At 44.4% G+C, this 17,490-nt stretch overlaps 1 protein-coding gene across 3 annotated transcripts; it reads left to right on the top strand.

The window, feature by feature from the left end:
• The first annotated feature begins 28 nt into the window (after positions 1–28).
• Positions 29–11,668, top strand: LOC307084535 (heat shock factor protein 1-like). 3 transcript variants are annotated; one of them, XR_013812322.1, is made up of 15 exons: positions 29–409; positions 933–1,041; positions 1,971–2,107; positions 2,694–2,818; positions 3,195–3,270; positions 4,037–4,098; positions 4,539–4,635; positions 4,766–4,866; positions 5,510–5,649; positions 6,208–6,379; positions 7,137–7,257; positions 9,786–9,842; positions 9,918–9,969; positions 10,057–10,761; positions 10,826–11,668. XR_013812322.1 is itself a non-coding variant. In XM_079748956.1 (14 exons), the coding sequence occupies exons 1-14, from the start codon at positions 263–265 to the stop codon at positions 10,251–10,253; spliced, it is 1,578 nt and encodes a 525-aa protein (XP_079605082.1). In that variant the 5' UTR covers positions 29–262; the 3' UTR covers positions 10,254–11,668. The 3 variants fall into 3 exon arrangements, 2 of the variants coding, with proteins under 2 accessions (XP_079605082.1, XP_079605081.1); XM_079748956.1 differs by having other exon boundaries at positions 7,152–7,257; positions 10,057–11,668; XM_079748955.1 differs by having other exon boundaries at positions 10,057–11,668.
• The last annotated feature ends 5,822 nt before the right edge of the window (positions 11,669–17,490 follow it).

The raw sequence follows: 17,490 nt of genomic DNA, 5'->3' as shown, positions 1-17,490 counted from the left end.
ATCGAGAAGCGACGCTCCACTACGCACTTCATAGTTTGTTCTTTCGCTGTCGTTTCTTCTCCTAAAGCTTTAGTTTGGTCTGCAGTGGTCGCATCCTCTCCTATCCATAACGTCTACTGAGAGAAGACGATCCTCTCCGTTTAGTTTGGGGGTTTCAGTTGCTTTGATCGCCACGTTAACGAGTTTTTTTTACGTAGTTCAAACTTAAGCCGCCTAACTCTCTGTAGAGTCGGGGTTTGAAGCTTAGTTTAGTGGATCTGTGATGATGGATCTCCACGGAGGACCAGGAGGAGGGGGAGGAGGACCACCAGGCGTCTCTAACCCTAACCCCAACGTCCCTGCCTTCCTCACCAAACTCTGGATGCTGGTGGAAGACCCCGACACCGACGAGCTGATCTGCTGGAGCCCAGTTAGTATAACAGGACTATCACATGACTATAACGTCACTATAACATCACTATAACATGTCCAACATCACTATAACGTTTCTATAACTTCACCATAACATGACTACAACATCACTATAACGTCACTACAACAGAACTATAACATGACTACAAATGACTACATGACTATAACATGACTACAACATGACTATTATGTCAATATAACATGACTACAAAATGACTATAATGTTACTATAACAGGACTACAACATGACTATAATGACAATATAACATGGCTACAACATGACTAATGTTGCTATAACCTGACCACAACATTACTACAACATGACTAAAACATGACTAAAACATGGCTAAAACACTACTTAAGCATGACTAAAATATGACTACAACATGACTATAACATGACTACAACATGACCAAAACATGACTGCAACATCACTAATTACCAGGCTTCTAAACTAGTTTATTATCAGACTAATTATAACGTTTATAATGTGTGTGTGTGTGTGTGTGTGTGTGTGTCAGAGCGGCAGCAGCTTCCATGTGTTGGAACACGCCCGCTTCTCGAAGGACGTTCTGCCAAAGTTCTTCAAACACAACAACATGGCCAGCTTCATCCGCCAGCTCAACATGTGTGAGTATTGTGTGTCTGTGTTTTTGATCTCCTAAGTGTGTGTCTGCATGTCATGTGATCCTAACATGTGTGTTGGTCTCCTCAGTGCGTGTCTATATGTGTGTGGATCCTTATGTTCATATTCAGATTCAGAGTTTATTTGATTACATCTTGTCGTGAACAAGAGTTAATTCTTAGGCTTGGTTCCTCAACCTAGCAGCAGCAATACAACATGATGACAAAGTAAATACAAATAGATAAAATAAAAGTAAGAAGCAGCGCCACTATAATAAATAAAGAAAGAAGGTAATAAGAAAAAACAAAACAGTGATAATAGGTTATAAAGTGTAAAGTGTCGTAGTGGAAAAATTGTGAGTGCAGAAATGCTGTGCAAATGACAGCAATATGCTTTCAAATAATGATATAACAGTTGAGGGTTGACACATAACGTGTGTCATGTGATCCTTACATTATGTGTCATGTGATCCTAAAATTGTCATGTGATCCTCACAAGTGTCATGTTATCCTAACATTGTGTGTCATGTTATCCTAACATTGTGTGTCATGTGTTCCTAAAATGTGTGTCATGTCATCCCACATTTTGTCATGTGATCCTAACATGTGTGTCGCGTGATCTTAACATTTTTGTCATGTGATCCTCCCAAGTGTCATGTTATCCTAACATGTGTGTCATGTGATCTTAACGTGTGTGTCATGGGATCCTAACGTGTCATGTGAACCTAACATGTGTCATGTTATCCTAACATGTGTGTCATGTGATCTTAACATGTGTGTCATGTGATCTTAACATGTGTGTCATGGGATCCTAACATGTGTCATGGGATCCTAACATGTGTCATGTGAACCTAACATGCGTAACTTGATTCTCACATGCCTCATGTCATCCTCACATGCGTCATGTGATCCTAACATGTGTGTCATGTGATCAGACGGGTTTAGGAAGGTGGTGCACATGGAGCACGGCGGACTGCTGAAGCCAGAGAAGGAGGACACAGAGTTCCAGCATCCCTTCTTCAGCCGAGGACAGCAGCAGCTGCTGGACCACATCAAGCGCAAGGTCCCGCCTGTAAGTCCTCCTCCACCCTATATAAGGGCAGGTGCTCCATATAGGGGCGTGCGCCAGGGGACCATATAAGGGCATGTGGGTGGGCGGCAGTGGCTCAGGAGGTAGAGCGGGTTGGCTGGTAACCAGAAGGTTGCGGGTTCGATCCCCGGCTCCTCCTTGCTGAGTGCCGAGGTGTCCCTGAGCGAGACGCCTTAACCTGACTGCTCCTGACGAGCGGGCTGTCGCCCTGCGTGGCTGACCCCGCCGTCGTGTGTGAATGAACGGGTGTGAGTCTAAATGTAAACGGTGCTCCAGTTGACCGTATAAGGGCGTGTCCTCCAGTTGACCGTATAAGGGCGGTTGCTCCAGTTGACCGTATAAGGGCGTGTCCCCAGTTGACCGTATAAGGCCGTGTCCTCCAGTTGACCGTATAAGGGCGGTTGCTCCAATTGACCGTATAAGGGTGTGTCCCCAGTTGACCCTATAAGGGCGGTTGCTCCAGTTGACCGTATAAGGGCGTGTCCCCAGTTGACCGTATAAGGGCGGTTGCTCCAGTTGACCGTATAAGGGCGTGTCCCCAGTTGACCGTATAAGGGCGTGTCCACAGGTGTCCTCTGGGAAGCAGGAGGAGGGGAAGGTGTACCCCGAGGAGGTCTCCAAGATCCTCAACGACATGCAGCTGATGAAGGGAAAGCAGGAGAACATCGACTCCAAGATCACCACCATGAAGCAGTATGTCTGTCTGTCTGTCTGTCTGTCTGTGTCTACCGTCTGAGTGTCTGTCTGTCTGTGTCCTCTGTCTGTCTGTCTGTCTGTCTGTTTGTCTGTCTGTCTGTCTGGCCGTCTGTATGTCTTCTATGTTTAAAAGATTGTTGTATTACACTGTGGTGGCCAATGTGTGTGTGTATATTGTGTGTGTCTGTATAATGTGTGTGTATGTGTATAATGCATATTGTTGGTGTGTATAACGTGTTGTAATGAGTGCGTTTGTGTATATAATTGTTTTGGTGTGTGTACATAATGTGTTATGTTTGTGTGTGTATATAATGTTTGTGTGTGTATAACGTGTTTATAATGTGTGTGTTTGTGTGTGTGTGTGTGCGTGCAGTGAGAACGAGGCGTTGTGGAGAGAGGTCGCCACTCTGAGACAGAAACACGCCCAGCAGCAGAAGGTCGTCAACAAGGTACCGTCCTCTACACAGTACTAGTACTACACACAGTAGTACTATACAGTACTAGAACTCCACAGTACTAGAAATACACAGTACTATTCCCCTTTCCCCACCGGCGGGTACGCTTCGGACCCAGCACGCCTCAGCCCAGTAGCGAGGGTGCGGTATCGCGTTTCCACCGCCGACGGTACCCTTACGGTCGGGCGGGGTTTAAGCCGGATGGCGATAGCCGCGGCAGCTACGTGAGCATCGTGACCTCATAGCAGCCCCACACAGTGTAGCCTGCTAATAAACCCAAGGAAGAAGAAGAACGCAATAACCAAAGAGCAACAATGTACGACGTCCAAGAAGGACGGCAAACATTTGCGCAACATTTTTTTCAATAAACACAGCTTTCGCCGTTGTCCAGAGATACATCGCGAGTACTACGCTTGTTTGTTTATTATCCCCCTGTCGCATGGAAGTGCGATCCTGTCGACCAATCAACGGAGGGCGTGTGTAGCTCGAACTGGCCGGCCCCCTTTCAGGCGTCTCAGTACCCCAACGGAGGAGTACAGCGAGACGGGTATGGCTCAGTCCGGGCCACGCCCACTTTTGGCGGTGGAAACGCGACCCGCGCCGCACCCTCCGGGGGAAACGCGCCATAGTACTACACAGTACTAGTACTACAGAGTACTTGTACTATACACAGCACTACAGAGTACTATCACTCTACACAGTACTCTCTCTCCCTCACTGTCTCTGTGTCTGTGTGTTAACTGGGTGTCTCTCTCTCCAGCTGATCCAGTTTCTAGTGTCTCTCGTCCAGCCGAACAGAGTTATTGGAATGAAGAGGAAACTGTAAGGACTTACTTTATATATTATACTACAACATATATATATAACTGCTATAATATGAAATATATAATGATACTATAATACTAGATATAGAGGTATAGAGGTGATGTCATGAGGTTCTCGTGTGATGTCATGAGGTCCTTGTGTGATGTCATGAGGTTCCCGTGTGATGTCATCAGGTTCTCGTTTGATGTCATGAGGATCTCGTGTGATGTCATGAGGTTCTCGTGTGATGTCATGAGGCTCTCGTGTGATGTCATGAGGTTCTCTTGTGATGTCATGAGGATCTCATGTGATGTCATGAGGTTCTCGTGTGATGTCATGAGGTTCTCGTGTGATGTCATGAGGTTCTCGTGTGATGTCATGAGGTTCTCGTGTGATGTCATGAGGTTCTCGTGTGATGTCATGAGGTTCTCGTGTGATGTCATCTCTTCTCTCAACAGTCCTCTGATGCTGAGTGACTCAAGCTCCACCCACTCCATACCCAAATATAGTCGACAGTACTCCTTAGAACCCCTGCAAGCCACCCCCGCTATATCGGTAAGTCTGTCTGTCTGTCTGTCTGTCTGTCTGTCTGTCTGTCTATCTGTCGCAGACATTTCAACACTATATTATTGTGTGTGTGTGTGTGCGTGTGTGTGTGCGTGTGTGTGTGTGTGTGTGTGTGTAGGCTCCGGCCGGCTCGGTGACTTCCGGCCCCATCATCTCTGACATCACAGAGTTGGTCACGCCCACCTCCACGGAGCTCAGCAGTGATTGGATAGATGCACCGTGAGTATCAATACATCAGCATGATGACTACCTGTTTATTTAATAATGTGGCCTCAAGAGTGAGGTCATCAGCACTAGTGATGTGCAAATGTGATCACTTGTGATGACCTCTCAGTGCAGATGTGATCACTAGTGATGAACCTCTTATTGCAGCCGTGATCACTAGTGATGAACCTCTTAATGCAGATGTGATCACTAGTGATGAACCTCTTAATGCAGATGTGATCACTAGTGATACACCTCTCAGTACAGCTGTGATCACTAGTGATGAACCTCTTAATGCAGATGTGATCACTAGTGATGAACCTCTTAATGCAGATGTGATCACTAGTGATACACCTCTCAGTGCAGCTGTGATCTCTAGTGATGAACCTCTTAATGCAGCGTTGATCACTAGTGATGACCTCTCAGTGCAGCTGTGATCTCTAGTGATGAACCTCTTAATGCAGCGTTGATCACTAGTGATGACCTCTCAGTGCAACTGAGGTCACTAGTGATGAACCTCTCAGTGCAACTGAGGTCACTAGTGATGAACCTCTCAGTGCAACTGAGGTCACTAGTGATGAACCTCTCAGTACAACGTGAAGCAATGAGAACACGTATACCATATATCCTAAGAGAAGACGATGTTCTGTTACCGTAGCGACAGCCCAGTCATCCTAGTGAAGGAGGAGCCATCCAGCCCAGATCTGAAGGACACGCCCCTTTCACCCACCACCTTCTTTAACTCCATCCTAATGGACAACGAAGGAGCCAGCCACTCAGCAGCCAATCGGCTATCGGGTAGAGTTGTGTTTACTTCCCTTTCATTCGTTAGCTCAAATTCTGTTAATCTATCACTTCCTCCGTAAGTGTGTCTGTTTTTAATGGGCATCTTAAAGCTGGGGCATATTTCTTATTTCATAAATATTTCTCATCATTATATCAAATTCTCCCTCCCATAGTCTGTTGCAAGACTATAATAAATCTGTTATATCTAAATCTGTAAATCGGTTTCCTTATCCGTTAGTCCATCTTTTAATCGGTTATTTCATGTCTTTATCTGTTAATCCTCCTGTTAATCGAACTCTTAATCTGTTAATACATCTGTTAATCTCTTAATACATATGTTAATCGGTTAATACATCTGTTAATCCAACTCTTAATCTGATAATACATCTATTAATCTGTTAATACATATGTTAATCAGTCAATACATCTATTAATCCAACTCTTAAACTGTGAATACATGTAATTTAGTCTTTTAATATGTTAATCCATCTGTTAATCTGTCTCTTAATATGTTAATGCATTTCTTAATCTGTCTCTAAATCTGTTAATCTGTATATCTGTGTTTTACAGCCAGTCCCAGTATGGAATTAGGCTCCTCCTCCACAGCTGTAGACGCCAACACACAACCACAGCTTCCTGACCACGCCCCCAGACATCCTGACCACGCCCCCAGACTTCCTGACCACGCCCCCAGACCTTCCCCCCCAGAGGAGAGGTGTCTGAGTGTGGCCTGTCTAGACAGGTATAACCAATAAGTACTGTTCTAGTACTATTTATCACTAGTCTTAACCAATAAGTAATGTACTAGTACTATTAATCAATAAGTTCTGTACTAGTCCTATAAGTTACTATTATTAAACAATGAGCACTGTATTAGTAGTATTAACTAGTAGTAATAAAAAATATGTACTGTACAGTAGTAAATGTATATATTTACCATGTGTAGTGGTCTGTATAGCAGGTCAGAAGTCATATTGTAGTATATATAAATATATGGTAATATTGTAATGTATATTAATATGTCAGGTCAGAGGAAGTATTTCAGTATATATAGTATTGTAGTATTAGTTAGTATTAACCATGTTGTAGTGCTCTGTATTGTAGGTCAGAGGTAGTATTGCAGTATATATAATATTGTAGTATATATTAGTTAGTATTAACCATGTTCTAATGCTCTGTATTGCAGGTGGGAGGTAGTATTGTAGTATATATAGTATTGTAGTATCTATTAGTTAGTATTAACCATGTTGTAGTGCTCTGTATTGCAGGCCAGAGGTAGTATTGTAGTATATATAGTATTGTAGTATATATTAGTTAGTATTAACCATGTTGTAGTGCTCTGTATTGCAGGCCAGAGGTAGTATTGTAGTATATATAGTATTGTAGTATCTATTAGTTAGGATTAACCATGTTGTAGTGCTCTGTATTGCAGGCCAGAGGTAGTATTGTAGTATATATAGTATTGTAGTATCTATTAGTTAGTATTAACCATGTTGTAGTGCTCTGTATTGCAGGTCAGAGCTCTCTGAGCACCTGGAGGACATTGACAGCAGTCTGGAGAATCTCCATCACCTCCTGAATGGCCAGAACATCAACATAGACTCCTCCCCCCTGTTTGAGGTGACTCCTCCTCCTCTAACCTAGACCCCTCCCCCCTGTTTGAGGTGACTCCTCCTCCTCTAACCTAGACCCCTCCCCCCTGTTTGAGGTGACTCCTCCTCTAAACTAGACCCCTCCCCCCTGTTTGAGGTGACTCCTCCTCTAAACTAAACCCCTCCCCCTGTTAGAGGTGACTCCTCCTCTAAACTAGACCCCTCCCCCTGTTTGAGGTGACTCCTCCTCCTCTAACCTAGACCCCTCCCCCTGTTTAAGGTGACTCCTCCTCTAACCTAGTCTCCTCCCCCTGTTTGAGGTGACTCCTCCTCCTCTAACCTAGACCCCTCCCCCTGTTTCAGGTGTCTCCTCCTCCTCTAACCTAAACTCCACCCCCTGTTTGAGGTGACTCCTCCTCCTCTAACCTAGACTCCTCCCCCTGTTTGAGGTGACTCCTCCTCCTCTAACCTAGACCCCTCCCCCTGTTTGAGGTGACTACTCCTCCTCTAACCTAGACCCCTCCCCCCTGTTTGAGGTGACTCCTCCTCCTCTAACCTAGACCCCTCCCCCCTGTTTGAGGTGACTCCTCCTCTAAACTAGACCCCTCCCCCTGTTTGAGGTGACTCCTCCTCTAAACTAAACCCCTCCCCCTGTTAGAGGTGACTCCTCCTCTAAACTAGACCCCTCCCCCTGTTAGAGGTGACTCCTCCTTCTCTAACCTAGACTCCTCCCCTTGTTTGAGGTGACTCCTCCTCCTCTATCCTAGACCCCTCCCCCTGTTTGAGGTGACTCCTCCTCTAACCTAGACTCCTCCCCCTGTTTGAGGTGACTCCTCCTCCTCTGACCTAGACCCCTCCCCCTGTTTGAGGTGACTCCTCCTCCTCTAACCTAAACTCCACCCCCTGTTTGAGGTGACTCCTCCTCCTCTAACCTAGACTCCTCCCCCTGTTTGAGGTGACTCCTCCTCCTCTAACCTAGACCACTCCCCCTGTTTGAGGTGACTCCTCCTCTAAACTAGACCCCTCCCCCTGTTAGAGGTGACTCCTCCTCTAAACTACACCCCTCCCCCTGTTAGAGGTGACTCCTCCTCCTCTAACCTAGACTCCTCCCCTTGTTTGAGGTGACTCCTCCTCTAACCTAGACCCCTCCCCCTGTTTGAGGTTACTCCTCCTCTAATTTAGACCTCTCCCCCTTTTAGAGGTGACTCCTCCTCTAATTTTGACCCCTCCCCCTGTTTGAGGTGACTCCTCCTCTAATTTAGACCCCTCCCCCTTTTAGAGGTGACTCCTCCTCTAATTTAGACCCCTCCCCCTTTTAGAGGTGACTCCTCCTCTAACCTAAACTCCTCCTCCTCTATCCTAGACTCCTCCTCTATCCTTGACTCCTCCTCTATCCTAGACTCCTCCTCTAACCTAAACTCCTCTATCCTTGACTCCTCCTCTATCCTTGACTCCTCCTCTATCCTTGACTCCTCTATCCTTGACTCCTCCTCTATCCTTGACTCCTCCTCTATCCTAGACTCCTCCTCTATCCTTGACTCCTCCTCTATCCTTGACTCCTCCTCTATCCTTGACTCCTCCTCTAACCTAAACTCTATCCTTGGCTCCTCCTCTATCCTTGACTCCTCCTCTATCCTTGACTCCTCCTCTATCCTTGACTCCTCTATCCTTGACTCCTCCTCTATCCTTGACTCCTCTTCTATCCTTGACTCCTCCTCCTCTATCCTTGACTCCTCTATCCTTGACTCCTCCTCTATCCTTGACTCCTCCTCTATCCTAGACTCCTCCTCTATCCTTGACTCCTCCTCTATCCTTGACTCCTCCTCTATCCTTGACTCCTCCTCTAACCTAAACTCTATCCTTGACTCCTCCTCTATCCTTGACTCCTCCTCTATCCTTGACTCCTCTATCCTTGACTCCTCCTCTATCCTTGACTCCTCTTCTATCCTTGACTCCTCCTCCTCTATCCTTGACTCCTCCTCTAACCTTGACGCCTCCTCTATCCTTGACTCCTCTATCCTTGACTCCTCCTCTAACCTTGACTCCTCCTCTATCCTTGACTCCTCCTCTATCCTAGACTCCTACTCTATCCTTGACTCCTCCTCTAACTAAACTCTATCTTTGACTCCTCCTCTATCCTTGACTCCTCCTCTATCCTTGACTCCTCTATCCTTGACTCCTCCTCTATCCTTGACTCCTCCTCTATCCTTGACTCCTCCTCATTGAGGGCCTATAGCAGATGCTTTTTTCCAAAGCGATTTACAACGATGCGACACACACACACACACACACACACACACACACACACACACACACACCAAACGGACGGAGTCAACCATGCATGGCAACAGTGTGTAACTGTGTTTATTGTGGTTAACCGTGTGTACCTGTGTGTGTATTGTGTGTAACTGTGTGTATTGTTGGTAACTGTGTGTACCTGTGTGTGTATTGTGTGTATTGTTGGTAACTGTGTGTATTGTTGGTAACCATGTGTACCTGTGTGTGTATTGTGGGTAACTGTGTGTACCTGTGTGTGACTGTGTGTATTGTGTGTAGTTCTTCAGCTCCCCTGGATCGGCCTGTGCAGATTTTGACCTCGACAGTTTGGACACTGTGAGTACACACACACACACACACACACACACACACGGCCCTAGAAGGCGTGTCCTAACTGAGGCTCTCTTCCAGCTGCTGTCTCCTGAGACTCCAAGAGAGACAGACGGGCACTCGGCCTCTGAAGGTAACCTCTGTCTGTCTGTCTGTCTGTCTGTCTGTCTGTCTACTCATGATTGTCATGTGACATGAAGGTCATCTCTCATTGGTCCAGGGAAGCAGCTGGTGCAGTACAGCACCACGCCCATCTTGATGCCTGAGCCAATGGGCTGTGTGGGGGGCGTGGCCGACCTGCCCTCTCTGCTGCAGCTCCAGGAGGATTCCTTCTACAGCCCGCCCCTCCCAGAGGAACATCCCCCCGTCTCCACGACAACCACCTCCTCCTCCACCCAGCATCCCAACTTCCTGTAACCACGACAACCTCCTCCTCCTCCACCCAGCATCCCAACTTCATGTAACCACGACAACCACCTACTCCTCCACCCAGCATCCCAACTTCCTGTAACCACGACAACCACCTACTCCTCCCCGCATCCCAACTTCTTGTAACCACCATCTCAGAATTATGACAGTCTACAGTAGGTTCTACAGTAGTCTATGACAGTCTACAGTACAGTATATGACAGTCTATAGTACAGTCTACAGTAGATTCTACAGTAGTCAATGACAGTCTACAGTAGATTCTACAGTAGTCAATGACAGTCTACAGTAGAGTCTATGACAGACTACAGTACAGTCTACAGTAGATTCTACAGTAGTCAATGACAGTCTACAGTAGAGTCTATGACAGACTACAGTACAGTCTACAGTAGATTCTACAGTAGTCTGACAGTCTACAGTAGATTCTACAGTAGTCAATGACAGTCTACAGTAGAGTCTATGACAGACTACAGTACAGTCTACAGTAGATTCTACAGTAGTCAATGACAGTCTACAGTAGAGTCTATGACAGACTACAGTACAGTCTACAGTAGATTCTACAGTAGTCTGACAGTCTACAGTAGATTCTACAGTAGTCAATGACAGTCTACAGTAGAGTCTATGACAGACTACAGTACAGTCTACAGTAGTCTTCAGTACAGTATACAGTAGAGTCTACAACAGTCTTCAATACAGTATACAGTAGAGTCTACAGTAGTCTATGATAATCTACAGTAGTGTCCCTCTACTGACATCATGTGTGCGGTGGTTGATCTTTTTCTCTGTGTTGATTTCTTGTGTGTTTTGTGTTTCGTTTTGCGTTGGAGCCCCTGCTGTGTGTGTTGTTCTCTTAGGGCCTCAGTGAATATGATGTACATAGCAGAGCATGGAATCTCTACCGCCATGATCTATTTATTTCAATAGTTTGTAAAAACAAATGACAAAAGGAAGACAGAATCTGGATCTATTTTTAACGTATCGACTCGAGGCTGGAGACCCTAGAAGTCAGAGGTCACACACCGTGTATACAATCTCAGACAGACCGACTTTCAGACAGACTGATGGACGGACAGACTGTTACCCCTCTTGCCCACTGCATCCATCCGTTGACGGATCCCATTGACTGCGAATGGGGCTAGGCCGCAATGCATTGTGGATCCATCCGTTCCGTTGGGTCCGTCGGCTCCGTCAACAACGGACGGATGCAGTGGGCAAGGGGTTTTGGGCTGTTAATCAGCCGACTGTTCCCATGGCAACCTGTCGGTCCAGTCAGCCGACTGTTCCCATGGCAACCTGTCGGTCCAGTCAGCCGACTGTTCCCATGGCAACCTGTCGGTCCAGTCAGCCGACTGTTCCCATGACAACAGGGCTGCAGGGCCGCCGGCTGTGTTTTAAATAAAGTTGTGTTTTGCATCGACTCCTTGTCGTTCTTCTTCTTTGCTACAAAGTCGACCCGTGACCAGGAAACAGATTTTTCAAATAGACAAATCTTTATTGATACTTTAAACACAACCTGACTAAACAACGACAACTCAGTCAGACATGGACGGGCGTGGCGTTAGGGGTGGAGCCTAGCGCTAGTGGGCGGGGCCTATTGCTAGTGGGGGGGCTCGGACCTCTTCTGCCAGGACGTCTCGTCGGCGCACTGGAACCTGTAGCGGAGGAATCGAACCCGCGGCTTCATGTGGAAGTCAGCAGGAATCCTCCAGTTCCACATCTTCTGCACCTGGGAGACGGCGTCATGTTATAGCACTGTTATGAAGATGTTATACACCCTGTATTATAGTATAGAGAGGTATACTATAGAACTGTTATATAGATGTTATACACCCTGTATTATAGTATAGAGACGTATAATATAGAACTGTTATAAAGATGTTATACACCCTGTATCATAGTATAGAGAGGTATACTATAGAACTTATATAGATGTTATACACCCTGTATTATAGTATAGAGAGGAATACTATAGAACTGTTATATAGATGTTATACACCCTGTATTATAGTATAGAGACGTATACTATAGAACTGTTATATAGATGTTTTACACCATGTATTATAGTATAGAGATGTATACTGTAGAACTGTTATATAGATGTTATACACCATATATTATAGTATAGAGACGTATACTATAGAACTGTTATATAGATGTTATACACCCTGTATTATAATATAGACGTATAATATAGAACTGTAATATAGATGTTATGCACCCTGTATTATAGTATAGAGACGTATAATATAGAACTGTAAGATGTTATATACCATGTATTATAGTATAGAGACGTATGCTGTAGAACTGTTATATAGATGTTATACACCCTGTATTATAGTATAGAGACGTATAATATAGAACTGTAAGATGTTATATACCATGTATTATAGTATAGAGACGTATGCTGTAGAACTGTTATATAGATGTTATACACCCTGTATTATAGTATAGAGACGTATAATATAGAACTGTAAGAAGTTATATACCATGTATTATAGTATAAAGACGTATACTATAGAACTTTTATATAGATGTTATATACCATGTATTATAGTATAGAGACGTATACTATGTAACTTATATAGATGTTATATACAACATGTATTATAGTATAGAGACGTATACTATAGAACTATTATATAGATTTTATATACAACGTGTATTATAGTATAGAGACGTAGTTATACTATATAACTCATATATATGTTCTATACCATCTATTAAATAGTATAGCGACGTGGTTATACTATAGAACTATTATATATGTTATGCTATATGTTATGTTATATACCATGTATTATAGTATAGAGACGTCTTTATACTCATTTACATACTCTATTAACTCTAGTATAAAAGAGTTATGTAGCGGACCAGAGCTGACGTAGCGGACCAGAGCTGACGTAGCGCACCTACCCTGAGTACCCGGACCAGGTGGGTGGAGCCGTTCAGCGGCTGAAGCTGGAGGGAACAAGATGGACCAAGAGAGGAGAACGAGACATCTTAATCACCTGCTTCAGACACCCCGGTACCTCCGCCCCTCAAACACCTCCGTCACCTCCATCACTGTCATCACCTCAACCACCTCCGTCACCTCAACCACCTCCGTCCCCTCAAACACCTCCGTCACCTCCATCACTGTCATCACCTCAACCACCTCCGTCACCTCAACCACCTCCGTCCCCTCAAACACCTCCGTCACCTCCATCACTGTCATCACCTCAACCACCTCCTTCACCTCAAACACCTCAGTCACCTCCATCACTGTCATCACCTCAACCACCTCCGTCCCCTCAAACACATCAAACATCTAGGAGGTAGGGGTCTAGTAGGTAGGAGGTAGGGGTCTAGGAGTTAGGGGTCCAGGAGGTAGGTTCTAGGAGGTAGGGGTCTAGGTGGTAGGAGGTAGGGTCTAGGACCACTAGACTAACCTGACCTAAAGTGGCAGAAACGGCCATGAAACTTACCAGCCGTCTGCATCTGCTGAGTGGCTGTTTGTTGATCTGTAACACACACACACACACACACACACACACACACACAAACACGGACGCATGTGCACACGCATGCACACACAGACACACATTTCATTAAAATACACACTTTGTTTTAGTGTATGGATCAACTTTATAATTTCATCATAAAGTATAATAATAGTATTATAGTATATTCATATTCAGTTTCTATGGAAACAGAAGAACACCTGTGTGCGTGGTCATAGCGGTTGCCATGGTAACCGTGTCAGCAGGGAGGAGTGAGGCTGGGGAGCATACAGACGGTGAGATGGTTGTCATGGTAGCAGGTCAGTTCAGCAACACACGCGCCTACGCAAACAAACACACATCTATACACAAACATGAATGCAGACACACAAAATGACACACCTGAGAGGGTGTGGGATAAGCGGTCGACTGCCGGCGACTCCGTTCCTCCTGCAAACATAACAACAGTAAAAATGTACATACATGATACATCATCTCATGATATATATATTATATTTATATCAGGAAATTCTGTTCTTCGTTAATATAGCGAATAACGAGCAAGGGGAGGAGGGGGCGGAGTCAACCCTCCGGTGTTGTGACTGCAGAGCCCGTTTTAAACACACGGGGGCAATGTTACATTTAATATACATGAAAATATATAAATAAATTATATCAGGATTATATCAGAATTGTATATATATATATATATATATATATATATATATATATATATATATATATATATATATATATATATATATAATAAAGATCAGCCTTTATTAAGACATATGCATTTATTATTATAATTATGAAGTAAGTTGTACTTAGCAAAAAGAAAAATTTAGTCTCCCATCCCCTGGAGTTCGGAGTGATGGAGCGGACATTTGAGGAGGTGTAGTTTGAGGAGGTGCAGTTTGAGGAGGTGTAGTATGAGGAGGTGGAGTTTGAGGAGGTGTAGTTTGAGGAGGTGTAGTGTGAGGAGGTGTAGTGTGAGGAGGTGTAGTGTGAGGAGGTGTAGTTTGAGGAGGTGTAGTTTGAGGAGGTGTAGTTTGAGGAGGTGTAGTTTGAGGAGGTGCAGTTTGAGGAGGTGTAGTTTGAGGAGGTGCAGTTTGAGGAGGTGTAGTTTGAGGAGGTGTAGTTTGAGGAGCAGCAGTTTGAGGAGGTGCCGTTTGAGGAGGTGTAGTTTGAGGAGGTGTAGTATGAGGAGGTGCAGTTTGAGGAGGTGTAGTTTGAGGAGGTGTAGTTTGAGGAGGTGTAGTTTGAGGAGGTGCAGTTTGAGGAGGTGTAGTTTGAGGAGGTGTAGTGTGAGGAGGTGCAGTTTGAGGAGGTGCAGTTTGAGGAGGTGTAGTTTGAGGAGGTGTAGTTGAGGAGGTGTAGTGTGAGGAGGTGTAGTTTGAGGAGGTGTGGTTTGAGGAGGTGCAGTATGAGGAGGTGCAGTATGAGGAGGTGTGGTCACCTGTGACATCGGAGAAGGAGGTGGCTGTCCCAGGAGGAGGTGAAGACACTTCCACCATGACTACAAATATTAACATTAGAAAGGTCAGCTGGAATATAATATATATAATATCCTTTATATTTAATATACAATTATCTTTGTTATATTTGTCACTGGTGTTGGCTTTGAGTCCTTAGACCATAAATCTATGTGATTATAGATAGATAATTTATGAATATATTAAGGTGTGTTGTAGATATATTCTGACTATATAAAGGTGTGTTGCTATAGATAGGTATATAGATCTATGAAGGTGTGGTTATAGATAAGTATATAGATCTATGAAGGTGTGGTTATAGATAAGTATATAGATCTATGAAGGTGTGGTTATAGATAGGTATATAGATCTATGAAGGTGTGGTTATAGATAAGTATATAGATCTATGAAGGTGTGGTTATAGATAGGTATATAGATCTAGGAAAGTGTGGTTATAGATAGATTGATATAATACAGATCTATTAAGGTGCCCTACCCGTTTCTACGTCCATTTGATAAGCAGCTGTACCTGCAACAGACATTAGCATAAGCCTTTAGCAGTAGCTGAGAATGTTTTTTAGCATTAGCTTTTAGCAGTAGCTGAGAAGCATTGTTAGCATTAGCTTTTGTCAGTAGCTGAGAAGCAGTGTTAGCATTAGCCTTCATCAGTAGCTGAGAAGCAGTGTTAGCATTGGCTTTCGTCAGTAGCTGAGAAGCAGTGTTAGCATTAGCCTTCATCAGTAGCTGAGAAGCAGTGGTAGCATTAGCCTTCGTCAGTAGCTGAGAAGCAGTTTTAGCATTAGCCTTCATCAGGAACTGAGAAGCAGTGTTAGAATTAGCCTTCGTCAGTAGCTGAGAAGCAGTGTAAGAATTAGCCTTCGTCAGTAGCTGAGAAGCAGTGTTAGAATTAGCCTTCATCAGTAGCTGAGGAGCAATGTTAGCATTAGCCTTCATCAGCAGCTGAGAATTTTTTTTTAGCATTAGCTTTTAGCAGTAGCTGAGAAGCAGTGTTAGCATTAGCCTTCTTCAGTAGCTGAGAAGCAGTGTTAGCCTCCATCAGTAGCCGAGAAGCAGTGTTAGCATTAGCCTTCGTCAGTAGCTGAGAAGCAGTGTTAGCATTAGCCTTCATCAGTAGCTGAGAAGCAGTTTTAGCATTAGCCTTCGTCAGTAGCTGAGAAGCAGTGTTAGCCTTCGTCAGTAGCTGAAAAGTATTGGTAGCATTCGTCAGTAGCTGAGAAACAGTGTTAGCATTAGCCTTCGTAAATAGCTGAGAAGTAGTGTTAGCATTAGCCTTCGTAAGTAGCTGAGAAGCAGTGTTAGCATTAGCCTTCATCAGGTAACACGGGGGCGGGACTCTACCTGTCTGGACTTGGTTACCTCGGTTACCATCCACAACAGTCGCCATAGCAACACTACTCCCTGTACACAGAGAGCAGTCAGGGTTTCACAGGAAGCAGGTTACATGATGTTCTGAATGTTATGGTTATTGGAGAGAGACATAAGAGGTACCTCGACCGGTGTCTGCTAGGAGAGTCTGGCGGCCATTTCCTGCAACAGAACACAGGTTCTAACGAGATGTATTCTGAACAAAATGGTGGCATGAGCCAACCCTTTCCATTTGTGTCCTTTTCCGCCACCAGGCTGCCATGCTAATGCTAGCAATGCTAACACTTATGGCTTAAGTCCCTGGGCCACATAGAAGCAGGCTGGGTATATAATATATACTTTAATATTCAATATATATATTATATAGTTTATATATATATATATATATATATACAACCACTTTAATCCTAACAAGAACATGTGGATGAAGATAATAAAGTTTGAGATCACCTGGCTGCTCTCTAGCAGGAGCTGTGGTCGACTGGGACTCTGAAACAGAAGAGTTAGTTTAACTCCAGAGAAGAAGAGTTAGTCTAACACCAGAGAAGAAGAGTTAGTTTAACACTAGAGAAGAAGAGTTAGTCTAACACCAGAGAAGAAGAGTTAGTTTAACACAAGAGAAGAAGAGTTAGTTTAACACCAGAGAAGAAGAGTTGTTTTAACACTAGAGAAGAAGAGTTAGTTTAACACCAGAGAAGAAGAGTTAGTCTAACACCGGAGAAGAAGGGTTAGTCTAACACCAGAGAAGAAGAGTTAGTCTAACACCAGAGAAGAAGAGTTAGTCCAACACCAGAGAAGAAGACTTAGTCTAACACCAGAGAACAGTTCAGGGTGGTCTCTTACCTTGCTGCCCTACAGAGGGGGCGTGGTCTGAGGCTGTGTTTAGAG

This window comes from Pollachius pollachius (assembly GCF_949987615.1).
Source record: "Pollachius pollachius genome assembly, chromosome: 13".
Lineage (NCBI taxonomy): Eukaryota > Metazoa > Chordata > Actinopteri > Gadiformes > Gadidae > Pollachius > Pollachius pollachius.
Note: the sequence above shows the minus strand (reverse complement) of the source record. Positions and strands in the feature narration are given on the sequence as shown.

What these genes read in the sequence shown, in the direction of transcription:
- LOC307084535 (XM_079748955.1), top strand. Translation starts at nt 263, where the DNA reads ATGATGGATCTCCACGGAGGACCAGGAGGAGGGGGAGGAGGACCACCA. An exon ending in TCAAGCGCAAGGTCCCGCCT is followed by an intron (nt 2,108 to 2,693) that starts GTAAGTCCTCCT and finishes GCGTGTCCACAG; the next exon opens with GTGTCCTCTGGGAAGCAGGA. An exon ending in ACCTCGACAGTTTGGACACT is followed by an intron (nt 9,843 to 9,917) that starts GTGAGTACACAC and finishes GCTCTCTTCCAG; the next exon opens with CTGCTGTCTCCTGAGACTCC.